Consider the following 27224-nt stretch of genomic DNA (forward strand, 5'->3'; position numbering starts at 1 on the left):
CCCCCACACACACAAATGGCCAATAAATGCATGAAAAACTGCTCAACATCATTGGCAATCAGAGACATGCAAATCAAAACTTCCTGAGATTTTACTTAGTCCCAACTAGAATGGCAATCATTCAAAACACAAACAACAACAAATGCTGGCCAGGATGTGGAGAAGTGGGAACTATAAAACATTTTTGGCGGGATTGCAAGTTAGTGTAACCACTTTGGAAAGCAGTATGGAGAATTTTCAGAAGAGTGGGAACAGATCTACCATTTGATCCAGCAATACCTCTTCTGGGTATCTACCCAAAAGAAAGGAAACCAAACTACCAAACTAATGTATGTGTATCTATGTTCAAAGCTGCACAATTCACCATAGCCAAACTATGGAACCAGCCAAGATGTCCATCAACAGATGAATGGATTGCAAAACTCTGGGATATGTACACAATGGAATTTTACTCAGCCATAAAAAAAATACAATTACATTATTTTCAGAGAAATGGATGGAACTGGAGGACATTATGCTAAGCGAGATTAGTAAATAAAAAAAAAAAAGAAATCGAATGTTTTCCCTAATATGTGAAAGCTACAGAGAAATGGGTCATAGGAGGAACACTAGATGAATAAGGAAATCCTATAGAGGAGCAAACAAGACAACCTAAATGAGGGGATGAGAGGGGGGAAGAAGGAAATTCTCTAAAACACACAATGTACTTAAATATATTGAAGTCAACCTCTAAGCCAAGTATGGGAAGGAGTGATGAGGATCAAATGTGGTGGGAATTGGGTGGGGGCTAAATGGGCAATGTGTACATATATGTCCACACAAGTTTTTTACCCTATTATGATTATGAATACAGTGCACCAATAAAAAAATTTTTTTAAATAAAGTCCATCTAGACTCCTTGAGAGTGAAAGTAAGCATCGACTAATCCCAGCTAAATCCAGCTTCCCCATTCCCCCACCCCAGCTAAGCCCAGTTCCTTAGTCAGTTTAGCAGCTGATACATCTACGTGAATGGGTCCAGGAGGTAACAGTGGAAGAACTGTGCAGTGAACTCAAAACTCATGAGAAATAATAAGTTACATGGTGATTTATATTCAGCCTATATAGATGTACCATCTGGACTTAACTAGCCTCATATCTTTAATTTATGTTTGTTTGCCAGTCTTTCCCTTCAGAGTAAATTTTGTTACCAGCTACCCTGTTATTCAAGTCAGAAACATAATCATTTGTTACCTTCTTTTCAATTCCTACTTTTAATCTATCACCAAATCCCACCAGTTATTTTTCCAATACACATGTCAAAGCTGTCTACCCCTCTCCAACTTCACACCACTGTAGTCCAAGTTTCCTTCATCTCATTCTCGCCTGAATTAATAAAACATCGTAACTGGGCTGCCAGTTCCTCTCATTCATATTCCACAGAGCTGGCTTGTTTGTATTTGTGTGAGTGGCCAGATCATGGCTTTCCATTGTGCCTAGTAGATCCCACTGCATTTGTCCTTTGAGCTCCATATAGTAGCACACACTGCATGATCTGGTGATTGCCTGCCTCTTCATTCTCAACCTTGCCATTTCCTGCCTTGCTCACTAGGCTTAAACTCCACTGACTTTTTAATGGCACCTAGAACTCATTTTCATAAGCTTTCATTGCTTTTTTTTTCCTGCCTGGCTGGCCCTGTGTAGTGGATTGAATAATGGTTGCCCCTCCCCCAAATATATGTGGAACCTTAGAACGTGACCTTATTTGGAATAATGGTTTAGCAGATGTAATTAAGGTGAAGATCTCTAGTTGAGTTTATCCTTGATTAGGGTAGGTCTTAAATCCAGTGATGAGTGTCTTTATTAGACACAAAAGAAGACACAGATAGAGGGAAGCAAGATGTGTGAAGATGCAGGGAGAGGGTGGAGTTAGGCCGCCACGAGTCAAGCAATAAATACTTGGAGCCAGCAGGTACTGGAAAAGGCAAAGAAGGATCCTTCCCTGGATCCTCTGGAGGAAGCATGATCCTCCTGACACCTTGATTTCAGACTTCTGGTCTGAAATCGTTCTTTAAAGGAAAAAATAATTGAGGTAAAACTCATATACTGTAAAATTAACTATTTTAAAGTATATATAAAATTCAGTGGCATACAGTACATTTATGTTATTTTCCAACTGTCATTTCTGTCTAGCTCTCAAATATATATATATATATATATATATATATATATATATATATATATTTTTTTTTTTTTTTTTTTTTTCTTTTGGTGGTACTGGGGTTCCTGGAAGCCCTTCTTCCTCCGGGCTACACTCCCAGACCTGTTATATATATATATAATTTTTTTTTTTTTTTTTTTTGGTGGTACTGGGGTTCCTGGAAGCCCTTCTATCTCCGGACTACACTCCCAGACCTATTTTTACATTTTTATTTGGAAACAGGGTCTCCTAAGCCAGCGCGCCCGCGGCTGGCTTCAAACCTGCGCGATCCTCCTGTCTCTGCCTCCCAAGCGCGGGGATTACAAGCATGCGCCACCACGCCCGGCGACCTGTTTTATATTTTTGAAACAGGGTCTCTTACGCCAGCACGGCTGGCTTCGAACCTGCGCGATCCTCCTGTCTCCGCCTCCCAAGCGCGAGGATTACAAGCGTGCGCCACCACACCCAGCGGTCTCAAATATTTTTTTATTATTTACATGGAAGCATTATATTCAAGGACTTAGTTTCTCCTTTTCCCCTGAACCCAACTCTTGATAATCACTAACCTGCTTTCTGTGTTTAGTATACTTACGCTGGATATTGCATATAAATGAAATCATATAATGTATGAATTTTATGTTTGACTTCTTTCACTTAACATGTTTTTTGAGGTTAATTCATGTAATAGCACATGTCAGTACTTCATTCCTTTATGTAGCTGAAGGGTATTCTGTTGTATGAAAACACTGCCTTTTTTTTTAACCCATTCATCAGCTGATATTTGAGTTTATACCTTTGGGCTATTGTGAGTAGTACTGGTCTGAACATTCATGTACAAGTTTGTTAAAAAATACTTTTTTTCCCCTTCCTTTGAGTATGTACCTGGGGTGGAACTTTTTAGTCCTGTATTATTTCTTTAACTCTTACAGAAACTGCCAAACTTTTCCACAGTGCATATACTATTTTACATTCCTACCAGCAAAGTATGAGAATTTCTTTTTTTTTTTTCTTTTCATGTTTGCCAGTACTTGTTATTCTGTGTGGTGTTGTGTCTTTTTTGTAGCCATTCTCGTATTTATGAAAGTGGCATTTCCCAGCAAAGTATGAGAATTTCTTTTTTTTTTTTCTTTTCATGTTTGCCAGTACTTGTTATTCTGTGTGGTGTTGTGTCTTTTTTGTAGCCATTCTCGTATTTATGAAAGTGGCATTTCATTTTGGCTTAAATTGTATCCTATTAGTCATTTGTTTATCTTCTGTGGAGGAAGAGCTTTTCAGGTTCTTCACCCAGTTTTAAATTGGATTGTCTTTTTGTTGTTGAATTGTAAGAATTAGTTGTGTGTTCTATAACATAGATTCTCATAAGGTATGTGCTTTGCAAATATTTTATCCCATTCTATAGATTGACTTTTCACTTTATTGATAGTGTTCTCCAGTATAGAAATTTTAATTTTGATGAAGTCAAATCTTATATTTTGTTTGTACTATTTGTGTGTTAAGAATTTATTGTCAGCCAGGCATAGTGGTCCATGCTTGTGGTCCCAGCATTTGGGAGGCTGAGACAGGAGGATCACAGCACCAGCTATTTAGTGAGGCCTTTGCAACCCTATGAGACCCTGTTTCAAAAATAAGGAATAAAATATAGGGCTGGAGTATAGCTTAGAGGTAGAATGCCCCATGTTCCATCCCTAGTATGCCAAAAAAAAAAAAAAGAAATTAAAAAGAATCTATTGTCAAATCCAAAGCCATGAATGAAGCTTTATAATTCCTGTGTTTTTGTTTTTAAGAATTTTAATGTTTGACCAATTTTAAGTTAATTTTTGTGTATTATAAGAGATAAGGTTATGAATATTTTTCTTATTTGCCTATATAATCTATTAAACATAATGTCTCTCTAACAAAACATCTGAATTGTTTTTCTGAGTAGCTTTTTTTACATGTATTCCTATCAGTGGTGATTTTTCTCTTTAATTTGTATAATCCAAAATAGTCTGCATAAAGTTTTTCATAATTAACTGACCCATTTTATCAAGTGCATGGTAGGAAAACATGACATATCTATAGTAGGTCTGGGTTTTTTAATTCATGAACTTGGCAGGGGTGGTTATTAAATCTCTAAATTTGTTTCTAGGTTTAACATTTTATCCTTGATTTTGAACATTGATTTAGCTATTAAAATATGGTTCATGGAAATTGTGATTTATCATTTGGTTTTGTATTTTTAGTACTTGATTCTGAAGCTTGAAAGGCCTGCTATAGTTCAGAATATCACATTTGGAAAATATGAGAAAACTCATGTCTGTAATTTGAAGAAATTTAAAGTTTTTGGTGGAATGAATGAAGAAAACATGACAGAGCTATTGTCCAGGTGAGTTATGGTATGGGAAAGAAAGGGTTTTCTTCTAAACAAACTGTAGTCTTAAGGTGTTTTTTGGTTTTTGGTTTTTTTTTTTTTTTTTTTTTTTTTTTTTTACTAAATTTGCCTGTTTTTGTTTTCAGAGGTAAAGAATGAGCCAGGTGGCACACGCTTGTAATCTCAGTATTTGGAAGGCTAAGACAGGAGGATTATAGGTTTGAGGCCAGCCTTAGCAATTTAGCAAGAAAAAAAAAAATTAAAGGGCTGGAGGTATAAATCAGAGGTAGAATGCCCCTGGGTTCCATCCACAGCATCTCCCCCCCAAAGAATAAAGAATATTTCTTCTGCTTTATTCCTAGTAAATTATTTTAATAGTGTGGCTTGAGTAGTTAGCTTTTTTTTTTCTTCAATTTTATATTGAACTATCGGTGACTTCAGAATTACTTTCAGATCTAACCAAAATCTTTGCCATAGAGAGAGACAGAGATTGGTAAGGAAAAAAACACTCTTTGTTATAAAAATATAGATTACCTTCAAAACATCATTTGCCCCAATTCAGAGGTAGTATTTTAAGATTTTATTTTAATTTGGAAACTAACAGAAGAAAGTTCTTGTAAATGAAAAAATATGTGACTATGCTGAGCACAGTATGTTTGAGATTTTTTTCCCCCCAGCATTGGAGGTTGAAGCCAGGGACATTCTACCTCCAAACTATACCCCCAGTTTTTTTATTTTTTAATCTTTTATTTTGAAACAGGGTCTCATTGAGTTGTAGAGGATCTCACTGAGTAGGTGAGGCTGGCCATGAACCTGCAATCCTCCTGTCTCAGCCTGCCAAGTACTGGGATTACAAGTGTGTGCCACTATGCCCAGCTAAATTTAAGGGTTTTTTTTAATGCTGGGATTGATTTTCTATTTTTATTTGCAATTTTAGAAGCATTTCAATTTAAATCAAAACAATTTTTAAATGATGCAGAACAAGTTAAGCTCTTTTACAGATACAGTAAACAAAATATTGAATCCCTAGAAGGCTTTGAGATGTGACTCTTCAATGCTAGGGCCCAGAGGCAAGTGTGATTCCAGTGACAGAGGGGATTGTAAGTATTCACTGAGCTCCTCAGAACTCTAATTAAATCATCGAATTGCTCAGTTGTTGCTTTCTATTGAATTATGTTTTTAAAACATAAATTGTGAGGGAGGAAGGTGAGAAGAAAAACAAGGCATGAGGAAGGGAACAGTTCAAATAATGTTATGCCCGTAATATGAAGGTATCAGTACCAATCTCACTAACATGTATGGGAAGGGACGCATAAATCCATGGAGAGTTAGTATATATATGACAGAGTACTTTACATAAGTAAATACTTACTTTTTTGCTGCATTTTATTTAAGTTATGAAAGTATTTTAGGACCTAAGACAGAGTCAAGGTAAGTGATGGTCCCATAAATGCTAGTTAGTTGTGTCAATTCTAGCTCATTAAGTAAAGAAGTGATAAGCATTAATATCTAGGTTTTGGTAAATATTGTTCAACCAATACAATAGGATAGACTTTGAAAAGAATATTGGCATCCCATTGAGAATTAAGTTACTTAATTCTTCAGCAGATCCTAATGTTTGGGCTAATTGTCAGCCCTGAACATGAATTGTTTTTAATTTATCTTCAAGTATTTAAATATTTTATATGTCATATTCAGTTGTATTATAAAAACATTAGCTTCTGTCACACATTTCCAAGCATCCACTGTAGCCATATTTTGTAATACCAAATGTTTTTCCTTAGCCCTAGATCCTTAAAAAATATAGTTATATTGAATTTGATTTGAATGTAGAAGTTTTGATCTACATTCCCATTCAACTACTTGTTTATATTGTTGGTCATATATTATGAGAACTGGTTTAAATTAAAAAATCTGAATATGTATTAGTCTGTGTTTTAGTATATTTATAAATTATAAAATTAGATTTGATAACATTTTTCCCCACAGTGGCTTGAAGAATGATTATAACAAAGAAACATTCACCCTGAAACATAAAATTGATGAACAGATGTTTCCTTGTCGATTCATTAAAATAGGTAAGGTTTAAGCATTTTGAAATAGAAACAGATTTTTTTATGCCATTGGTCCACAAACTATAGCCCACAGATCAAGTCCTCTAAACCCCTCTTTTTGTGTTTGCGTGCGTGCGTGCGTGCGTGCGTGCGTGTGTGTGTGTGTGAATTCAACCCAGGAATGTTTTACCTCTCAGCTACACCCCCATTTTTGTTTTTTTTTTTATTTTGAAACAGAATCTCACTAAGTTTCTGAGACTGTCCTTGACCTGTGACCCTCCTATTTCAGCCCCCCAAGTACTAGAATTACAAGTGTGTGCTACCACGCCCAGTTTAGAGTTTCTGATTTTTGAAATAAAGTTTTATAGGAACATTGCTGTACTGGTTAGTCTACATATTTTTGTCTTTTCCTGCTTTTCTTCTTCAAAGGCAGATGTGAGTAGTTGTAAGAGATATCAGATAGCCCACAAATGCTCAGATTTACAGTTTGGTCCTTTACAGAAAAAACTTGCTGAGTTTTGCTTTATAAATCAATTACTCTGAGACAGGAGGAACACAGGTTTGCGGTCAGCCTCAGCTATTTAGTGAGACCCTGTTTCAAAATAAAGAGTAAAAAATTGGGCTGGGGATGTAGCTCAGAGGTAGAATGCCCCCCTGGGTTCAATCCCCAGTACTGAAAAAAAAAAAATCAATTACTAAGTGATGTTATTTCATGTTAAACTTTGTCCAAATTATTTCTTTAGTATTTTTTTAAGTGAGATACTGACCAAACCTAGTAAGTTGATTTCATGTGTTGTAAAACCACTATTTAAAAAATACTACCTTTAGCCAGGCATGGTGGCACACACTTATAATCCCGGTGCGCTTGGGAGGCTGAGACAGGAGGATCGTGCAGGTTCGAAGCTAGCCTCAGCTGGCTTAAGAGACCCTGTTTTCAAATAAAATATAAAATAGGTCTGGGAGTATAGCCCAGAGGCAGAAGGCCCCTGGGTTCCATCCCCAGTACCACCAAAAAAAAAAAAAAAAAAAAAAGCTACCTTTAGTCATAAACTTATTTAGAATGTGTTTTAGCTTAAAGCCGGGCATGGTGGCACACGCTTGTAATCCTCACTCTTGGGAGGCTGAGACAGGAGGATTGAGCAGGTTCAAAGCCAGCCTCAGCTACTTAGTGAGGCTCTCAGCAACTTAGTGAGACTCTGTTTCAAAATAAAATATAAAAAAATAGGGCTGGGAGTATAGCCCGGAGGTAGAAAGCCACTGGGTTCCACCCCCCAGTGCCACACACAAAAAAACGAATGTGTTTTAGCTTAAGGAAGCATTTATAATGCATCTTCCAAACAAGATATGTTTAAAGTTATAATTTTTCTTTGGTATTTATTATTTAGAAGACAGAAAATTTGAAGACTTGAGTCTTTTGATTTCTATATTGTTCACGTTTGAAAATATTACATTAAAATTGGGATTAAAGTGACTTAGATCCCACAAAAAATAATAATAAAAGCCAGAATCTCATTTGATGGGAGAAAGCTGCTCTTTTGTAACAAGCAGTGCTTTTTTAATAGTCATTGTTTGCCACTTTATCAAGAGTAGACCTGTATGTTTTGTTGAGTCAAAAGAAATATCTGTGATCCTAATAAAAACTTAGAGTGAAAAGGATTATATCTATTCAAGTCCTAGCAAAACATTCATTTATTAAAACCTCTCAAACACTTGTGTCTAGTGAGACTTCTTTTGTGTACCCAAAGAACTAACAGAAATATTGGGCAAAAGGAATATATGAGGACTTAATAGAGACTAATTATTGACAGAACTCTGTTATTAGACTAATTAAATTTTATATGTATTTTTGTAGGCGTAATTTCTGTTATAAATAACTATAAATAAGAACCTGTATTCTGTTTTATTATAATAATTTATGAAAAATATATTTTGAGTAAATGTAGATCTTGGTTATTTCTCCTTTTGTACTAATAAGTAATTTTTTCATCAGTACTTAGACTACCCAGTTTCTAAAGACCATTGTATAGCTTTAATAATTCTTGAATCAATATAATAGGAAGATTTTCTTTTGCTTTCTTTTAGTTTATTCAACTTGAACTTAGAAATTTCTGACTAATATCTGTCTGCTTACATTTAGAGACTATGTTATTGAACCTGTGGGTATTTTATTTTGACTCGTATTACTTGATGGTTATTCCTATGTGATATTGAAGGTAGACTTTTAAAATGTGAATGCTACATAAATGCATAAATGATTATAATTTAGTATTTATTAATATAAAACTTTTTGAAAATTTTGTTTGTTGCCCATGTAAACTGAAAGCTAAATTAAACATTCCAGGAGTCCTTCCCATGTCCACATAGTTGTTTTCTACAGCCTATGTCTGTCTTCACTCACACAGCTTCCTTTAAACAGTAACTCAGAAAAGTATCCAACCCAGTACTTCTTAGTTTCTTATTCAGTCTGATGTGCTGAAGAAAGCGACAAGCTTGGAAATCAGTAGGCCTAGTGTCAGATATTACGGATATTCTATTTTAATGCTTCATCAAAATTTGACAGTTGAGCCGGGCGTGGTGGCGCACACTTGTAATCCCCGCGCTTGGGAGGCTGAGACAGGAGGATCGCACAGGTTCAAAGCCAGCCTCAGCTCCTTAGTGAGGCTCTCAGCAACTTAGTGAGACCCTGTTTCCAAATAAAGTATAAAATAGGTCTGGGAGTGTAGCCCAAGGTAGAAAGCCTCTGGGTTCCACCCCCAGTACCACCAAAAAAACCCAAACTTGACAGTTGTTAGATATTTATTTTTTTATTTATTTATTTATTTGTGTGGTAATGGGGATTGAACCTAGGGGCATTCTATCTCTGAGACTTATTTTATTTTCTATTTTGAAACAGGATATACGTTGCAGAGGGCCTCACTAAGTTGCAGAGGCTGGTTGGGAACTTGTAATCCTCCTATCTCGGCCTCATAAGTACTGATATTTTAAGGGTGCTCTACTGCACCTGGCTAAGTGTTATATTTTTAAGGTAGTTGCATTGTTGATTCTGAAACCATGTTAGTGAACTTATTACAATAAAATTTCTTAGTCTATCCTGATTTTGTAATGTTATTTAGAAAATGTGGGTGGTTGAGTTACACAGATTTTTCAGACATTGAAACATTTCATCATATAATATGCTAACAATCAGACATTCATTAATATCAGTTCCAATCTCAGAAAAAAATCTAAGGAAGCAGTCAAGCTTAAAGTGGTAGATACCAATTTTCCAAAATTCTTACTTTCTTTTAAAGCTTGAATTTTATCCTTGATAGCAACTATCATTAAAGTTGCCTTTTTTAAGTGACAGGTAAATGTCTAGCAAATACCCCACTGTAAATAATCATAGATTGTCAGTTTTTCTTTCAAGAGTAAGAATCCTAGCCGGGCGTAGTGGCACACGCTTGTAATCCCTGCGCTTGGGAGGCGGAGACAGGAGGATCGCTCAGGTTCAAAGCCAGCTGCGCTGGTTAAAGAGACCTTGTTTCAAAAAATATAAAAATAGGTCTGGGAGTTTAGCCCAGAGGTAGAAGGGCTTCCAGGAACCCCAGTACCACCAAAAAAAAGTAAGAATCCTATTAAAAAAAATGTATGCTATCTTGGCTCAACTCAACTGTGTAAGTAAAGTCCTTTTCCTTGAAATAACTATTATGCTTTGATATGCAGCAAAAGTGATATATATATACTTCCTATTTTATCACATAAAATAAGATGTGTATTTAATGATAAAGATTTAATAAAACTAATTTTTTTACTGTGTCATCAAGGATATTCGTAAATGAACTCTTTTGTTGTTGTTAAACTGCAAGTATATGATGGTGAGGGACAGTGTACATTGTACTGTATTAGGACACTAGCACCTTTTGGTTCCATTACTTTGGTACCAAGGTGTTAGCAGTTTTACTGTTGTTTTTTACTGTAGTGCAAAAGTTAGTGTTAACCACAGAAGCCTGACAGAGACCTAGTGTTGTCATGAAAAAGGACTTTGACCACAGCGGGCTTCCTGAAAGAGCCTTGGGAGCTCCAGGAGGTCAAGGGTCAGATTTACACTTTTATTATGTACACGCATTATCCATGTCAGATTTTATTTTCATCACATGTTAAATCCTCCTGAATAGTTTACAGATTGTTGGATACTCTTTCTGTTTCTCTGATTACTTTCCTTATCCTGAACTACTATCAGACTTATAATTACTGTATCTTTGTATAGCATACTTGTGTTATTATATTTATTATTTTGAATATTCTTTAATTATCTTTTAAGAGTCACTTGTTCAATTACATATCATGAAAAAATGAATATATACTACTTGGAGTTTGATTGAGGTTACATTAAATTTATAGTGAATTGGGAAGAATTGAAAAGTTTATAGCATTGAGTTTTTCTTTCTAGAAACAGGATGCCCCTTCATTTGTTCAGGGGCAAATTTGTCCTGGACTAATTTTCCAAATTTTCAGGACAAATTTGTGTTTTCTTTTGTAAATAGTGCATATTTTTGCTAGGTGTATTCTGAGATATTTTCAACTTTATTATTTTTTGCTATCATAAAAAGAACATTTTAGCCGGGCATTGTGGCTCACACGTAATCCCAGTACTTGGGAGGCTGAGACCAGGAGGATCAGGGTTTGTGCCCGGCCTCAGCAAGGTCCTCCTCAACTTATGCAACCCTGTTTCAAAACAAAAAATAAAAAATTGGGCTCGAGGTGTAGTTCAGAGGTAGAATAACCCTGGGCTCAATCCCCAGCACCCCCCCCCCCACACACAAAATAAAAATAAAAATAAAAACAAAATAAAATAAAATAAAAAAAAAATATAAAGAACTGTTTCTTTGTTTGTTTGCAATATAAGGGACTGAACCCAGAGTACACATGCTTAGTGAACACTGTAACACTGAGACACATCCCTGGCCCTTTTTGTTATTTTTTCTAATTGGTTATGGTAAGTATAGAAAAAAATGATCATATTTTCTTATAAACAAACTTTAAAAGTATTTCAGTTAAATCTTTTGGATTTTTTAGTAGACATCTGTATCATCTTCAATTTTTTTTTTCTTATTGCATTGACAAGAACCTCTTGTATGGTGTTAATGTTCTGTCATGTTCTGACTTGAATGGGAGTATTTATATTTAGTATGATTTAATTTTTAAGGCTAGTGATGCTTTTTAAAAATCGAGTTAACTTTTACATTATAATAGGTAGCAATGTAAAATAATGGTTCCTCAAAATGTGAAAAATGATGGCTCCTCAAAATGTGAAACATAGAATTACCATGTGACCCTGTAATTTCACCCTTAGGTATGAACTCAAAAGAATTAAAAACAAAACCAGGTGTGGTTGCACATTTTTATAATTCCAGGACTTGGGAGGCAGAGACAGGAGGTTCACAGGTTCGCAGCCAGCCTTAGCTAAGTGAGGCCCTCCACAACTTAGTGAGATCCTGTTTCAAAATAAAGAATACAAAAATAGGGTTGTGGGTGTAGCTCAGAGGTACAGTGCTCCAGGGTTCAATCCTTAGTAACACACACACACACACACACACACACACACACACACAAGAAAACAAGCACTCAGACAAGTACAAACAAATACACCTGTTCACAACAGCACTATTTACAACAGCTGAAGAGTAGAAACAGCCTAGTGTCCATCATGGCTGCATGGAAAAACAAACTCTGATGTGTCTATACAGTAGACTGTCATTTGCCAGTAAAACAGGAATGGAGTACTGATACATGCGACGGCATGGATAGATTTCAAAAACATTATTCTAAGCAAAAGAAGCAATATAGTCACATTTATATGAAATAACAAAGAGATAAATCCACAGAGCCAGAACACAGACTACTGGTTGCCAGGGACAATGGGAGGATGAATGGGAAGAAACGGCTTAATGGGGCAGGATCTTACTGTGCAAGGATGGAAGTATTTTGGAACTAGATAGAGGTGGTGGTGGGCATGTAACATTACGAAGGTTCCAAATGCCAGTGGACTGTGCACTTTAAAATGACCCTGGTTATGTCATAAAAATTTTACCTCAATAAGTGGAAATATTAAAAAAAAACAAGTTAAGAAAATAAAAGTATTGATGTGAAAAATATCTGGTTAAGAACTTTTCCTTTTGTCTTCTATTCCTTATACATTAAAGACTTTTAAAAACAATAACATATAGGACATACATTTTATTGATTTCTTGTTAACATCTACTAATTAAACATTTTTCTTTTAGCATTTTGCCTAGGTGGTAAATTTTATTAATATAGTTCCTGTTATTGAACCATTCTTCTATTCATGGTATAAAGTCTGGTTACAATGAAAACTTGGTAGAATGTTCTGCATACTTTTTCCTCTTTAGTTTGGATTTGTTCATAGTTGTTACTGATCTTAAATCTCTTTTCTTCAATATGTATATTCAATATGTATAATTTTATACCTTCAATATGTATATTCAATATATATGTGTATATATATTTTTTATTTATTTGCTGTACTAGAGATAGAACTTGGGGGCATACTACCTCTGCGCTCCACTCCCAGCCCTATTTTTTATTCTTTATTTTGAAACAGGGCCTTACAAAGTAGCTGAGGCTGGCCACGAACCCAAATCCTCCTGTCTTGGCCTCCCAAGTACTAGGATTACAAGCATGCGCCACCACATCTGGCTTTTTTCTTTAATTTTGTTTTCAGGGCTATATACTGATGAATAATTGAACTTTAATTTCATTCTATACTCTGATATAGTTTAAATAATGTAGTAATTATCTGCTTTACATAGGTTTGGTAAATTTAACTGTAACATCTAATTCTGGTTGTGTTTATTTGAAGGTGGATATATGACTCACTTTGGATTGCTCTTCCTTAGTTAATAAGGAAATCTCATGACGACACATGTCATATGTCTCTTTTTGCTTATGGTAGTCTTAGTACCTAGCATTAGTGGTAGGCATCTAGAAGGTGGTCAGATAAGTTTGTTGAGTAATTGTTAGAAGCTTGAATAGTGGTTTTGCTTTTTAAAAGTTTTATTTGAACTATGTTAATTTTTTTCTTCTTTTTGTTTTTTCTCCTTTAAGTTCCACTCTTGTCCTGGGGGCCCAGCTTTAATTTTAGCATTTGGTATGTTGAACTTAGTGGCATTGATGATCCTGATGTAGTACAGCCCTGTCTCAACTGGTACAGCAAGGTAGGACAGTATTTTAAAATTCCAACTTTAGTGCTTCTGTGGAAGGCAAAATATGTCAATCTCTTATCTTCATTGTGAATAATTAAAATATTGAGAATAATAATAATTATAGTGATATTAATCAGCTAACATTTCTTAAGCCATGCTGCTAGTTTCTAAGTCTTGATAACTCATTTAATCGTTATGCTATGAGGTAGGTAAAATTATTATGCTTATTATTTTACTGAGAGGAAATGGAGCATACAGAGGCTGAGTATTTTGCTTAGGCTTGTGCAGTTGTAAAGTGCTCAAGCCAGTACATGAACTTGGGTAGTTTGGCTCCATGCTCTCCCATTAGCCTATTATACTCATTTGACCTTATATTTTGTTTTTAATATATTTACATAAATATTTTGAACATTGTCTTAGTTGTTTAGTTTTATAGCTTTATGAAAAATATTTAAGATGTGGATGTGATGAGTCTTACAGTCAACCTGATAAACAGGTATTACTATTTAATATAACTGTATACTATTAGATAAATAGTTAATGATAAATATTTTTTAGATGCCATAAGCAAAGGACAAGTAATGTAAAATTAGAACCATTCTTTGGTTATTCAATGAGGCTGAATCTTGGTAATTATAGTGTGTAAGGAATAAGTGTTTAGTATTTATTAGTCAAGATTTCAGCTAACTACAAACTGATTTGTATTTCAAGTCTTCAAATCTTATTCTCTTGCCTTATTAAGGGGTAATACTTGTAATTAAATCATTGTTTGTTGTTTGGTTATCATACAGTGTTTATCTGTCATCTATTTGTTTTTTTTTTTTGTTTTGTTTTGTTTTGTTTTGAGGTACAGAATGGAACCTAGGAGCATTTTACCTCCAAGCTATGCACCTAGCCCTATTTTTTAGTCTTTTTAGTTTTTGAAACAGGGCCTCCTCCTTTAAGTAGCTGAGGCTGTTCATAAACTGCCTCTGGTCTCCGCCTCCCAAGTGATGGGATTACAAACATGTACCATGCCTCCAGCTTATTTTGTTAATTCTTATCACACACAGGTTTCCTTAAAAGATTTGACAATATCCCAGAACATATACTTGAAGTTGATGTATTTTTAAACACTTCTTTTGAGTTGGGCGTGGTGGTGCAGGCTGTAATCCCAGTACTTGGGAGGTTGAGATAGAAGGATCACAGGTTTGAGGCCAGCCTCAGCTACTTAGTGAGGCCCTCTGTAACTTAGTGAGACCCTGTTTCAAAGTAAAGAATAAAAAATAGGGCTGGGGGTGTTGCTCGGAAGTAGAATGCCCCTGGGTTCCACCCCCAGTACTAGAAAAAAAAACCACTTATTTTTATGAGCTTATATATTTTTTGTATTCTTCATGTTAGGGGAAAAGATTGTAAACTGAGTGCCCATTTTTTGGATTCTAGTTAATTGAGATAATTATTTTAGAGCTGCTTAATATATGAGATACCCTAGCTGTAGATAGTGATGAAATTTAGTCTTCTCATGATGATTTTTGAGTTATAAAACCTGTTTATAAATTTAATACCCATATATTTGTTAATACTTGTCATTCAAGTAATAAGTCAATGTTAATAATTAAGAACAGAAAGCACATAATTTGAGTATATTATTTAATGGTGTCTGTGCTTTCAGCACCAGTCTTACAATGTGGTTAATTGATGTCACGGGAATTATAATTTTTGCACTCTAATGTGGGCTTTAATACGTAGTATGTTGCAACTTTTTTTCAAATTTCAGGTTCTGGAAGTATGTCTGGTTTTATCTTCAGCAACACACTTTGTTACCTTGGACAGGTTATTACAGTGGACTAAGCTTTGGCTTTGCTTTCAGAAGATCAAAATAATGATACCTAATGAAAAGGATAGTATAGTGCTTGGCAAATTGTAAATGCTCAGTTTAGATTATGTTCACCATTGTTATTACTTTCTACAGTAATAACTAAGCAGATCTCTTCTTTTCACACTTTCTCTTGTGTTCTAGTAGTACCGTGAACAAGAAGCCATTCGCCTTTGCCTAAAACACTTCAGACAACACAACTATACAGAGGCTTTTGAATCACTGCAAAAGAAAACCAAGATTGCACTGGAACATCCTATGTTAACAGATCTGCATGACAAACTGGTGTTGAAGGGTGATTTCGATGCTTGCGAAGAGCTGATTGAAAAAGCTGTAAATGGTATGAAACTTTTATTAGGGTAATATCAAGTGAATACTGGACACTTTTTTTAAAAAAAAGAACATAGGATGTTGCCAGTTGCTACTCTATTTTTTTGCCCCCTCCTAAACTCTTATAAAGATTGTTAGTTTCTGGAATTAGAAATTTTTTCATGTAAAATATCTATGTAGTGTAATGAGACTTGAAAAAAGCATGAATTAAGGTACTTACATAACTAAATTTAAATTGTCATTGTGGGAAACCATCCACTTAACTATCTAGCAGTAGGCCAAGTTAGAAACAATTCTTATGTTGTCTTCAGTATCAGAGGCCTGTTCCTTTAAATATTTTTGTCAGTATGTTAGCCAATATTCATTAACTTTGTTAAAGGTGTAACTTTCAAGAGGGTTGGATATTAAAGTAATATTAGCAAACACTTGTAATAGGCAAGGAAATTTCTATGAAAAATATTTTCTGTGTGGTGTGAATGCTAATAGTCACTATTTTTTCTTATGTAATTTATAATCTGGCTTTGAATGAAATATGACTATTTGATATATGTATATAACCTCCCAAGCTAATAGCTGCCTTGGAGGATAACATCTATTTGAATATTTTTTCAACATTTAACATTTTTATATGCTTTTATTGGTACATTATAGTCTCACATCATAATGTATATTATGTTGACAGTGGCATACATGCACACAGCACTTGATGCCTCCATCCCCCACTTCCCCATCTCCTCCCTTCCCCATACAGAGTACTGAGATTGACATTGGAATTTTCACGTATGTACACATTGCTGATGCTTGTAATTTCTTTAGTGAACCTCACTCTTCCCCCTCCCTTTCCCTTAGACAACCTGCTTGGCTACACTTAGGTTTCTCCTCCATTATCTGGAGTCTCTCTGATATTCTCATTACTCCGTAGCTTCCACATATTACATTAGAGAACACATATGACCCTTCAATTTCTGTGACTGGCTAATCTCACTTAGTATAATGTTTTCCAGGTCCTTCCATTTTCTTGCAAATGACACAATTTTGTTCTTCTTTACTACTGAGTAGAATTTCATTGTGTGGATACCCCATATTTTGTAATCCATTCATCTATTGATGGATACCTAAGTTGGTTCCATAATTTGGCTATTGTGAATTGTGCTACTATGAACATGGGTATGCATATATTACTGTAGTTCTCTGGTTTCAACTCCTTTGGAAAGATACCCAGGAGTGGTATGGCTGGATCCACATGGTGGATCCATTCCCAGCTTTCTGAGGAGTCTCCACACTGATCTCCAGAGCACCCCACCATTTGAATATTTAAGGACAAGTATATTGTATTATTTAAAATAAAAAAGGGACTCTTATTGCTATAGAATAACACCTTTTTTCTTTTTTTAATTTTTACTCTTCCACAGTAACTTTCATAGTGAGAAAGAACAGAATAGATGCTCAATATAAAACTTTTGGAATTGAACTTGTTACATCATGTGTGTATGTACGTATGTACTGTGAAATGTACTCAGGAACATTTTATCTGTCAGTGACACCCCAGCCCTATCTTATTTTTCACTTTGAAACAAGGTCTTGGTAGGTTACTGAGAGTGTTAGTACTCACTGAAGCTGTCCTTGAACCTACAATCCTCCTGGCTTAGCCTCCAAATGCTAGGATTATGAGTGTTCTACTACGCCCTGACTGTTGCATCTTTTTATAAAAAGAAAATGAAAATGTAGACTTTTTAGTGTTTCACTTTCAAGTGTTTTAGTCTTATTGCTGTTATTATCCACTATTACTATTTTTTTATTATCTATTATTATTATTATTATCCACTACTATTATTATTTTATCAGATACCATTATACAATTAAGAGAAAAAAACAATTCATAGCACCTTCTTTAAGTTTATAAATTTAAAGTTTACCTAAAATGAATTGCTTCCCACTCTTTGCTAAATGTAATGACAAACCTGCCTCTAAGCCTCTTGTACATTGTTACTATTCTTTTAGCTGATGATGATTGCTGCTTGCAAATAAGGTTGATGTGTTTGAAATAGAGTATACTTTGAAGTGTAAACAAATAGAATATATTAAAAAAATGTTCCCACCAAACCATTAAAACTGCAGTGACAATATACAAATATGTATACTATTTCTGAGAACTGATTACTTTTGTAACCTCAGTCAATGAGGTAATTTTGTGGGTTTTTGTTGGTTTGTTCCTAATCTTTATCATTAGGACATTTAATGTGATATTGTTAAGGGAAAATACAGCAACAACAACCATCGATAAAACTTTATGCAATTGTATGGCTAAAGATAATTATGTCTTAATGGTGTCTGTCTCTGTAGTAGGATACTCAGTTGGTTAAGAGCAGCTATTAAAAGCACAATGCAGCTTTGATTACCACAAATACTTAACATCCTCTGGCTCTACAAAGGGAACTGAGCTGAGAAAAATTGATAGTAATTCTATATTTTAACCTTAGAGTCAAGTTATATTTTTGTACTGTTATGGACTTTCCTGAACTGGCTTGGAACATGATTAGTTAATAAATGTCCTCCTGGGATTGTTGAGTTTGCTGCTAACCTCACTGATGATTTGTTGGACAAATAAGGAAGTAAATAGTGCAGGTTTTTTTTTTTTTCTTCTGCTTCTCTAAAAACAGCAGAGAACAAGAAGTTCTTGCGTACTAAAGAGGAAAGTCTAGGGAATCAAAGGCATCTTCTATCAAACCCTTTATAATGGAGACAACAAAAACTACTTTTAGTGTATTTAGTATATTAATTTGTATGATCTTCAAGTGTGTGTGTGTGTGTGTGTGTGTGTGTGTGTGCACGTGTTTTATCAGGGAATGAACCCAGAAGCATTCTATCTCCAAGCTACATTCCCAGCTCTTTTTTGGTTTTGTTTTATTTGCTTATTTAGAAGTTTATTGATATATAATTGATATTATGGGCTATACATATTTGAAAGGTATAATTAGATAAGTTTTATTTATTTTTGGTATTAGGGATTGGACCCAGAGGATTCTATCTCAGAGCTACACCCCCAGCCCTATTTTACTTTTTACTTGGAAACAGGGTCTCACTAAGTTGCTGAGGCAGGCCGAGAACGTGCGATCCTCTTGTCTTTACCTTTCAAGTACAAGGATTACAGGCATGCACCCACCACACCTGGTGATAACTTTTGACATGTATGTGTACATGACACCATCACCACACTCAAAATAACAAACATACTTGTCACCCCCAATTTTCTTTACCACTTCCAATTTTTCTCATCTTTTTTAGATGAAACTTTTCCTCTCAATGCTTCCATTTCTATCTCCAGGCAACCACTGATTTGCTTTCTGTCACTGTAGGTTAGTTCTCATTTTTTATCACTTTACATACATGGAATCACACCTTTTTATCTGACCTCTTGCAATCATTTAGTTATTTTTAATTTCATCTATGTTGTTGCATACATCAATATTTATTTCTGTTTATTGCTGAATAATCATCCATAGTATGGATCTGCTGCAGTTTGTTTACGCTTTCATCTAGCAAAGGACATCTGGAGTCTTTCCAGTTTGGGGTAACTACACATAAAGCTGCTCTGAACATTGGTGTGGAAATACGTTTTTACTTTTTTACGTGGATACTTAGGCATGGGATTTCTTTGATACATGGCATGTGTATTGTTTAACTTAAGAAACTGCCAGTTCTTCAATTTATACCAGTTCCAGTTGCTCTGTATCATTGCCAATATGTAATAAAGGCAATAATTTAATTTTGATATTAGCTATTCTAATAGGTGTATGGTAATGTAGTGTGTCTCTAATTTGTATTCCCCCAGTTACTAATAATATTTAGTATATTTTATATGTATATTTCTTTTTTTTTTTTTGCGGATCTGGGGATGGAACCCAGGGGCATTTGACCTCTGAGCTACACCCCCTGCCCTATTTTGTATTCTTTATTTTGAAACGGGGTCCCACTAAGCTGCAGAGGACCTCGGTAAGTAGCTGAGGCTGTCCGTGAACCGTGATCCTCCAGTCTCAACCTCCCGAATGCTGGAATTACAAGCATGTGCCACCATGCCTGGCTCTTCTTTTTTTTTTATACTGGGGATGTAACCCAGGGGCATTCTACCCCTAAGGTATAGCCACAGCCCTATTTTATTCTTTATTTTGAAACGGGATCTCACTATGTTGCCAAGGCCTCTCTATGTTGTTGCGGCTGGTCTCAAATCTGCAATCCTCAGATTCTTCTGTCTTAGCCTCCCAAGTACTGGGATTGTAGGCATGCTCCATTGCGTCTGGCTATGTGTTTATTTTCTATCTCCATGTTTTTTTGGTGAACATTCTGTTCAGATCTTTTGCCCGTTTTTAAAATCTAGTCATTTGTTTTCCTGTGGTTATATTTTGCGAGTTCTTTATATATTTTGACTACAAGTCCTTTATCAGATACATGCAGTCTCTGGCTATTCTTGGTGCTTTTTATTTGATTTTCTTGTTTTATTGCACTGGCTGAAACCTTCAGTAGGATGTTGGATAGAATGGTGAGATTAGATGTCTGACTTGTAATTATTAAGTAATTATGGTATGAGTTATAAGCATCTTATAGATGCATTTTTCACATTGGGGAAATTTCTGTGCCTAGTTTTAGAATCTTTTTCAGAATTGGATGTGTTTTATCAAATGCTTTTCCTGTAGCTTTTGAGATGATGATAAAATGATTTGCTATTGTCATCTGTTAATGTATTGGTTGTTTTTTCAATTTTCAATTCAACTTTATGTCCCCCCCCCTCTTTTTTTTGCGGGTATGAGGATGGAACCCAGGAGCGTTTGACCTCTGAGCTACAGCCCCTGCCTTATTTTTGATTCTTTATTTTGAAACAGGGTCTCACCAAGTTGTGGAGGGTCTCACTAAGTAGCTGAGGCTGTCTGTAAACCACCATCTTCTTGTCTTATCCTCCTAAATGCTGAGATTACAAGCTTGTGCCACCATGCCGGCTACATTCCTTTTAAATACTACTTAGTAATAATTTTTTTTCAAAAAATATTGTTAGATTTGATCGGCTGAACTTTTATTGAGTATTTTTATGTGTATTTGAGTGTTTTGGATACTGGTCTGCAGTTTTGTTGTAATATTATGTCTTGTTTTGGTGTCTGGGTAGATCTGGCTTTAAATATTTAGACGAGCATTATTCTTTCCTGAGTGTCCTGAAAAATCTTTATGTGAAAGAGTAGTAACAAGGTAGAACTGACCAGAGCAGGCACATTGGCTTGAAGTTAACTTTGTAGTGAAGTAAACTATAGACTTTAGGATTGTGAATAAATAGAGGGCTGTTTTGAACTTGATTAATGAGGGTCCACATCTGAATATATGTAAAATTATGAATATGGCATGGTTACCCGGGACAATCATTGTTTTATTGCTGGGAGGGGGGAAGGGAAAACAGTGGCGGGAGGGGGGAGAGGGCATCAAGTATACTTTAAATGTATACCATTTATGTTCAATAAAAAATTTAAAAAATCCCAGTTTTTCTATGACTGTGACAGGAATATTGAAGGTTCAAAGCCATTTCATCCTTATCAACTTAGCGAGCTCTCTGCAACTTAGTGAAACCTGGTTTCCAAATAAAAAATGAAATAGGTCTGTGGATGTAGATCAGAGAAAGAATGCCCTTGCACTTAAACCCCAGCAAAATACACACACACACACACACGCACGCACGCACGCACGCACGCACACACACACACACACACACACACACCCTGAAAAAAAAATAATAAAGGGCTGTTTGTATTCTATATTCCTCCTCCTCCTCTTTCTTCATTTTTGTGGTGGAAATTGAACCCAGGGGTATTCTACCTTCAAGCTATCCCCCCCCAGCCCTTTTTTATTTTTTGTTTTGAAACAGGGTCTTGCATGGTCACTGAGAGTCTCACTGTGTTGCTGAGGCTGTTCTCAAACCTACAATTCTCCTGTCTCAGCCTCCTAAGTACTGAGATTACAGGCGTGAGCCACTGCATCCAGCTTCATGTCTTACTCTGTATATTGGTAATTGATATCTTCTCCATTCTTTTTTCTTCAGTAGTGGGAGTAGAGGCCTATCAGTTTTATGACAAGAAGACAGTTCTTGGTTTCTTTCTTCTTTTTTATTATTTCTACCTTTGTCTTATATTCTTTTACTTAATTTGTTTTAATTTTTCTATTTTTACTTTTTCTAATTTTTAAAATGACCACTGACTATTGATTTGAGATATTTTTTTTTCTCAATGCAGGCATTTAGTGTTAGAAAGTTTCCTTCTTACAAATTCTTTACTGTCTAACAAATTTTGTTATGCTATGTTTTTATTTTCATTCAGTTAAAAATACTTAGGCATAAAGAAACATTCTTCCTTCTTTCCAGTCATTATGCCTTTTTTCCATTGTGTTTAATGTTTGGGTAAAGATTCCTAAAATAAATTTGGTGCATAACGTTAGCATATATCCTTAGGTATTTGTATGATCTCAAAAGAAACACTATCAACATTTCATTATTGAATAAAATGTTTGATTTGGAGCTTTTGCAGATTTATGTATCAGATTTTTAGATTGCAAAGAGTTTATATTACAAATGGTTATTGTATTTTATTTCTGTTTTATGATATTTTTATTTGTGCTTGAAAGCATAGTGACTGTTTTTTTTAAATATTAAGCCAATTGTGCATTTCCCAGATATGTTTAATTGTATCATGTATTCCTTTTAATGTATCTTTGAATTAGATTGATTAATACTTTGTTAGTATTCCTTTAGCTTTTTATTTTTGTAAATTCTGTTCCTTTCAGGTTTAGTGTTATACTGATTCTACATAATGGGTTGAGAAAGTAATCTTTTCTTCTTTGTTTCTGCATATGTATTAAGATTTGAATTATTTCTCTCTTGTGTACTTGGGAGATCTCACTAGTGAAGCAATCTGTGCTTGAAATTTGCTTGGTGCGAGTAGTTTTTACTCAATTCAGTTTCTTTAACCATTATAGAAATAGTCAAGGTTTTTGGGTTCAGCTTTAATAGATTACCTTATTTTTTTAAGGAATTGTCTATTTCATCTAAAATTACAAACATATACTCGTTAAAGCATACCTAATAACCCCTTATTATTTCTTTAATGTTCATAGATTTCCTGCAGTGCCTTTTCTTTGTTCTTTATATTGGTTACTTATGAATTATTTCTTTTTCCCCATTGCTTTCATCAGAAGTTTATTAAATTGACTGGTCTTTTGAGAGAATTAACTTTTGGTTCATTGATCCTTTTGGTGGTTTTGTGTCCTTGAATTTTGCTGTTTAGAGTTGTCTTTTTCTTGCTTTGGGATTAATTTGCTATCTTTTTATATAACTTTTTCTTAAGATAGATGCTTAGCTAATCAGTTTTTGACTTTAAAATATTCACATATATGCATATAAGAGTATAATATTTCCTCTATTTTTTAGTTATGTTATGAAGTATTTTCATTTTTGTCCAGTTCAGAATTTTTGTTATGAAACAATATGGCTCATTTGTAAGCTGTAGTTGTATAGACATAACATTTTTAATTTCCAAATATGTGAAGATTTTATGGTTATTTTCTTTGTTTCTGATTTCTTGTATAATAGGACAGTGGTCATAGTATATATTCTGTATGATTCTAATCCTTTGAAGTTTTTATAGAATGGCCCTGTGGCCCAGATAGTTTAGATTTATAAACATATATGTGTGTGTATATTTATACACATAAATATCTCTACATACACTTGTATATTCTCACTATACACACTTAAACATTATATGAATTCTTGAGTTGTTGAGGGCAGTTTTATATATATATATATAGTTGATCATAGTTGATCAGATTTTCTTTTTTTTTTTCTTTTTTTTTTTTTTTTTTTTTTGGTGGTCCTGGGGGTGGAACCCAGGGGTTTTTCTACCTCTGGGTTATACTCCCAGACCTATTTTATACTTTATTTGGTTATGGAGCCAGAATTGTACCAGATATTACCCTCACTTTAGAGTCTATGTGTTTAATTTTTTTAATTTTTAAAATTTTTTAGTTTTTTTGTGGTACTGGGGTTGGAACCCAAGGGATTTTCTACCTTTGGGTAGAAAAGTATTTTATACTTTATTTGGAAACAGGGTCTCACTAAGTTGCTGAGAGCCCCACTAAGTAGCTGAGGCTGGCTTTGAACCTGTGCGATCCTCCTGTCTCAGCCTCCCAAGTGCGGGGATTACAAGCGTGTGTCACCATGCCCGGCTTGATATTTTTCTTTATAATTTTTTATCTGTGATCTATATTATATCTAGGATTGGATTCTTTTTATCTTAAGTACGTAATTTAATGTAGAACATTAAATTTCTTTTAATGTAGAACATTTCTCAGGTTTTGCTTGTTTGAACATTTTGTCTCTTTTTCAAGGACATTTTTGTTGCCTATAGAATTCAAATATGTCAGTTATTTTCTTCAGGCACTCTTTAAATATAATCCCACGGTTAACTGGCTTCCATTTTTTGCTATTAAAAAAAAAAAACACGTTGTTTCAGTTGGTTGTGGTGGTGGGCGCCTGTAATCCCAGTATTTGGGAGGCGGAGACAGGAGGATTACAGGTTCAAAGCCAGCCTCAGCAACTTGACAAGATCCTCAGCAACTTAGTGAGACCCTGTTTCAAAAATTAAAATAAGTAAATAAATAAATAGAGCTGGGGTTGTATATCAGAAGGTAGAATGCCCCTGAGTTTAATCCCCAGTATCATAATAAAAACAAAACAAAACAAAAAAAACCCTGTTGTTTCTTTAATGTAACTTTTCTTTTCCTGGGGCTCTTTGAATAGCTTGTTCTTGATTATTTTGTAGTCATATTAACAAGGCTGTCAGCAGTTGCAGTGCTAACCTCTAGTGTGGCAGCCATTGACTGTTGTGTAGTTTGGTTTTTTAAATTAAAAGTATGTTGCCTTTGTCTCAGTTTTGTTTATCTCATTTTCTCAGTTATTCTGTGTGTGTGTGTGTGGTACTGGGGATGGAACCCAGGGGCTTTCTACCTCCGGGTTACACTCCCAGACCTATTTTATATTTTATTTGGAAACAGGGTCTCACTAAGTTGCTGAGAGCCTCACTAAGTAGCTGAGGCTGGCTTTGAACCTGCGCGATCCTCCTGTCTCAGCCTCCCAAGTGCAGGGATTACAAGTGTGCGCCACCACGCCTGGTTCAGTTATTCTTTTAAACTGCACATTTCTGTTTTATTTTTTAAGCTTTCTCAAATCTCTGACCCCTTGCCATTATGTTAGTGTCTTTTCTGCTTTAGATTGAACATTCTGGCCTCCACTGCAGTGATATTATCAGTTCCTTTTTCTTCTCCCTCAACTCTAGCAATTCATATTTTATTTCATTATCTTTCCGACCATTTATAAACTTCTTTCCAGCTGTGTATGTCTTTGTTCTGTGCTCATGTCTTTTAGAGTATTGGTTAAGTTTTTTATATTAATGGAAAAGGATTTGGTGATTTTTCTTTGGTTTCATGACTACATTTTTCTGTTGTGTCAGATTTATCTGCCACTTTATTCTGTCTTTCCTTTTTCTTTTTGTATCTTGGTGTGAGTCCTTGGTTGGTTCTTTTTGATTATTAGTAATCTTTGAATAATGTGGATTTTTCTTGTCTGTTTATAAAGAGCTCCTTGTGAGTCGGGAACTCGGCTGTCCTCTGTAATAGCAGGTTTTTCCGTGTACTCCCCCCCTATGATGCTGTTTCCTTTCAGCAGTGCTCATAATGCACAGTCTCTTTTTTACCTGACCTGGTTGTCAGGTTGTGTGTTTCCTGATACATGGCTTCTTTCTATAACTTCTGCTAGTCTATGCTTTCTAGCCTTTGTGCCATATTATGTTGCTGATCACTTCCTTTCTCATCATTATTTTCTTATAATTCATTCTTCAAGGCTACCCTTTTCAGGATGTCTTATTATTCCCTCACCTAGGTACTTCCTTCATACTGACTGACTCACTCACTCTGTGCTACTGGGGACTGAACCCAGGGGCAGTTACCTCTTAGCTTTACCCCCAGGCTTTTTTTTTTTTTTTTTTTAACAGTGTTACTAAGCTGCTGAGGGTCTTGGCTGTGTTGCTGAGGCTGGCCTCGGACCTGCTATCCTCCTGTCTCAGCCTCCCTAGTACTGGGATTACAGGTGTGTGCCGCTGCCCCTGGTTTCCTTCTTTCTCTTAACTCCTATTTAGCTTAGTTCCATATTTCTCATTTTGTGAATCAAAATGATTGCTAGTTTTCTTCCAAGTACAATTCAAACACTACATCAGTCATCTATATATATATATATATATATATATATATATATATATATATATATATATATATATATGCCATCTAAGTCCCTTATATCATTTTTTAAATTATCATACTTTCTATGATAAGTAGAATATTGTTGTCCCCATTAAATTATCAAGAACAGTTAAGTAGTTTGCCTAAGACATCATACCTAGTCAGAGCTAAGATTTGAACTCAGGCACCAAAATCTAAACCCTTTACTGTCCTAATAAATTTTTACTAGTTCAGTTTCACTGTATTGATTTATTATATTATAAACTAGCATAACACACATACTTCTCTTTTCAGAAGTTGAACAAACTGCTGTAATAAATAATTTGTAAAGTGTGTTTTGATCCAGCTGTTATTGTGCTTTACAAGTTTCTTACCTATAAGTGCATTTTTTTGTTTTTTGTTTTTTGGGTTTTTTTGGTGGTACTGGGGTTCCTGGAAATCCTTCTACCTCCGGGCTACACTCCCAGTGCTTATTTTTATACTTTTTTTTTTTTTTAATGTGGAAACAGGGTCTCTTAAGCCAGCGCGGCTGGCTTCGAACCTGCGTGATCCTCCTGTCTCCGCCTCCCAAGCACGGGGATGACAAGCGTGGCCACCACGCCCGGCTTACTGTTGATTTTGTAGCCTTAAATTTTTCTCTAATGTTTTCTCTCCAATAACTCCTTTTACTGCCACATACTTGTCTATTGAGTACAGTGATGTCTTTATATCCAATAGGTGCAGTAGTAATGGGAAATGGAATAAGTTTAGTAGGAACTGCCAAGAATTCAGTAGGTTGATGTGGTTTTGTCAAGTGAAACTTTAGTATTTATATTTGGGATACCATGAAGGGAAAATATTTTATAAATATGCTACTGCATTAGCAACATGTTAGTACTTTCTCTTACTGTAGGCCATAGATTACCAAAGTTAGCCATTCTAGCCCTCAGAAGAGG

At 35.0% G+C, this 27224-nt stretch overlaps 1 protein-coding gene across 1 annotated transcript in view; it reads left to right on the forward strand.

The window, feature by feature from the left end:
* The window catches only part of MKLN1 (muskelin 1), a gene marked incomplete at both ends in the record, with an annotated part of 145193 nt that overhangs the window by 26629 nt on the left and 91340 nt on the right, over positions 1-27224 (forward strand). The window contains 4 exons of the mRNA XM_080701907.1: positions 4401-4543; positions 6518-6606; positions 13687-13796; positions 15787-15979. Coding sequence (XP_080558033.1) covers positions 4401-4543; positions 6518-6606; positions 13687-13796; positions 15787-15979 — 535 coding nt within the window. The remainder of the gene's footprint in view (positions 1-4400; positions 4544-6517; positions 6607-13686; positions 13797-15786; positions 15980-27224) is intronic.

The sequence above is a fragment of the Muscardinus avellanarius genome (genome assembly GCF_963383645.1).
Source record: "Muscardinus avellanarius genome assembly, chromosome: 9".
NCBI classification, from domain to species: Eukaryota; Metazoa; Chordata; class Mammalia; order Rodentia; family Gliridae; genus Muscardinus; species Muscardinus avellanarius.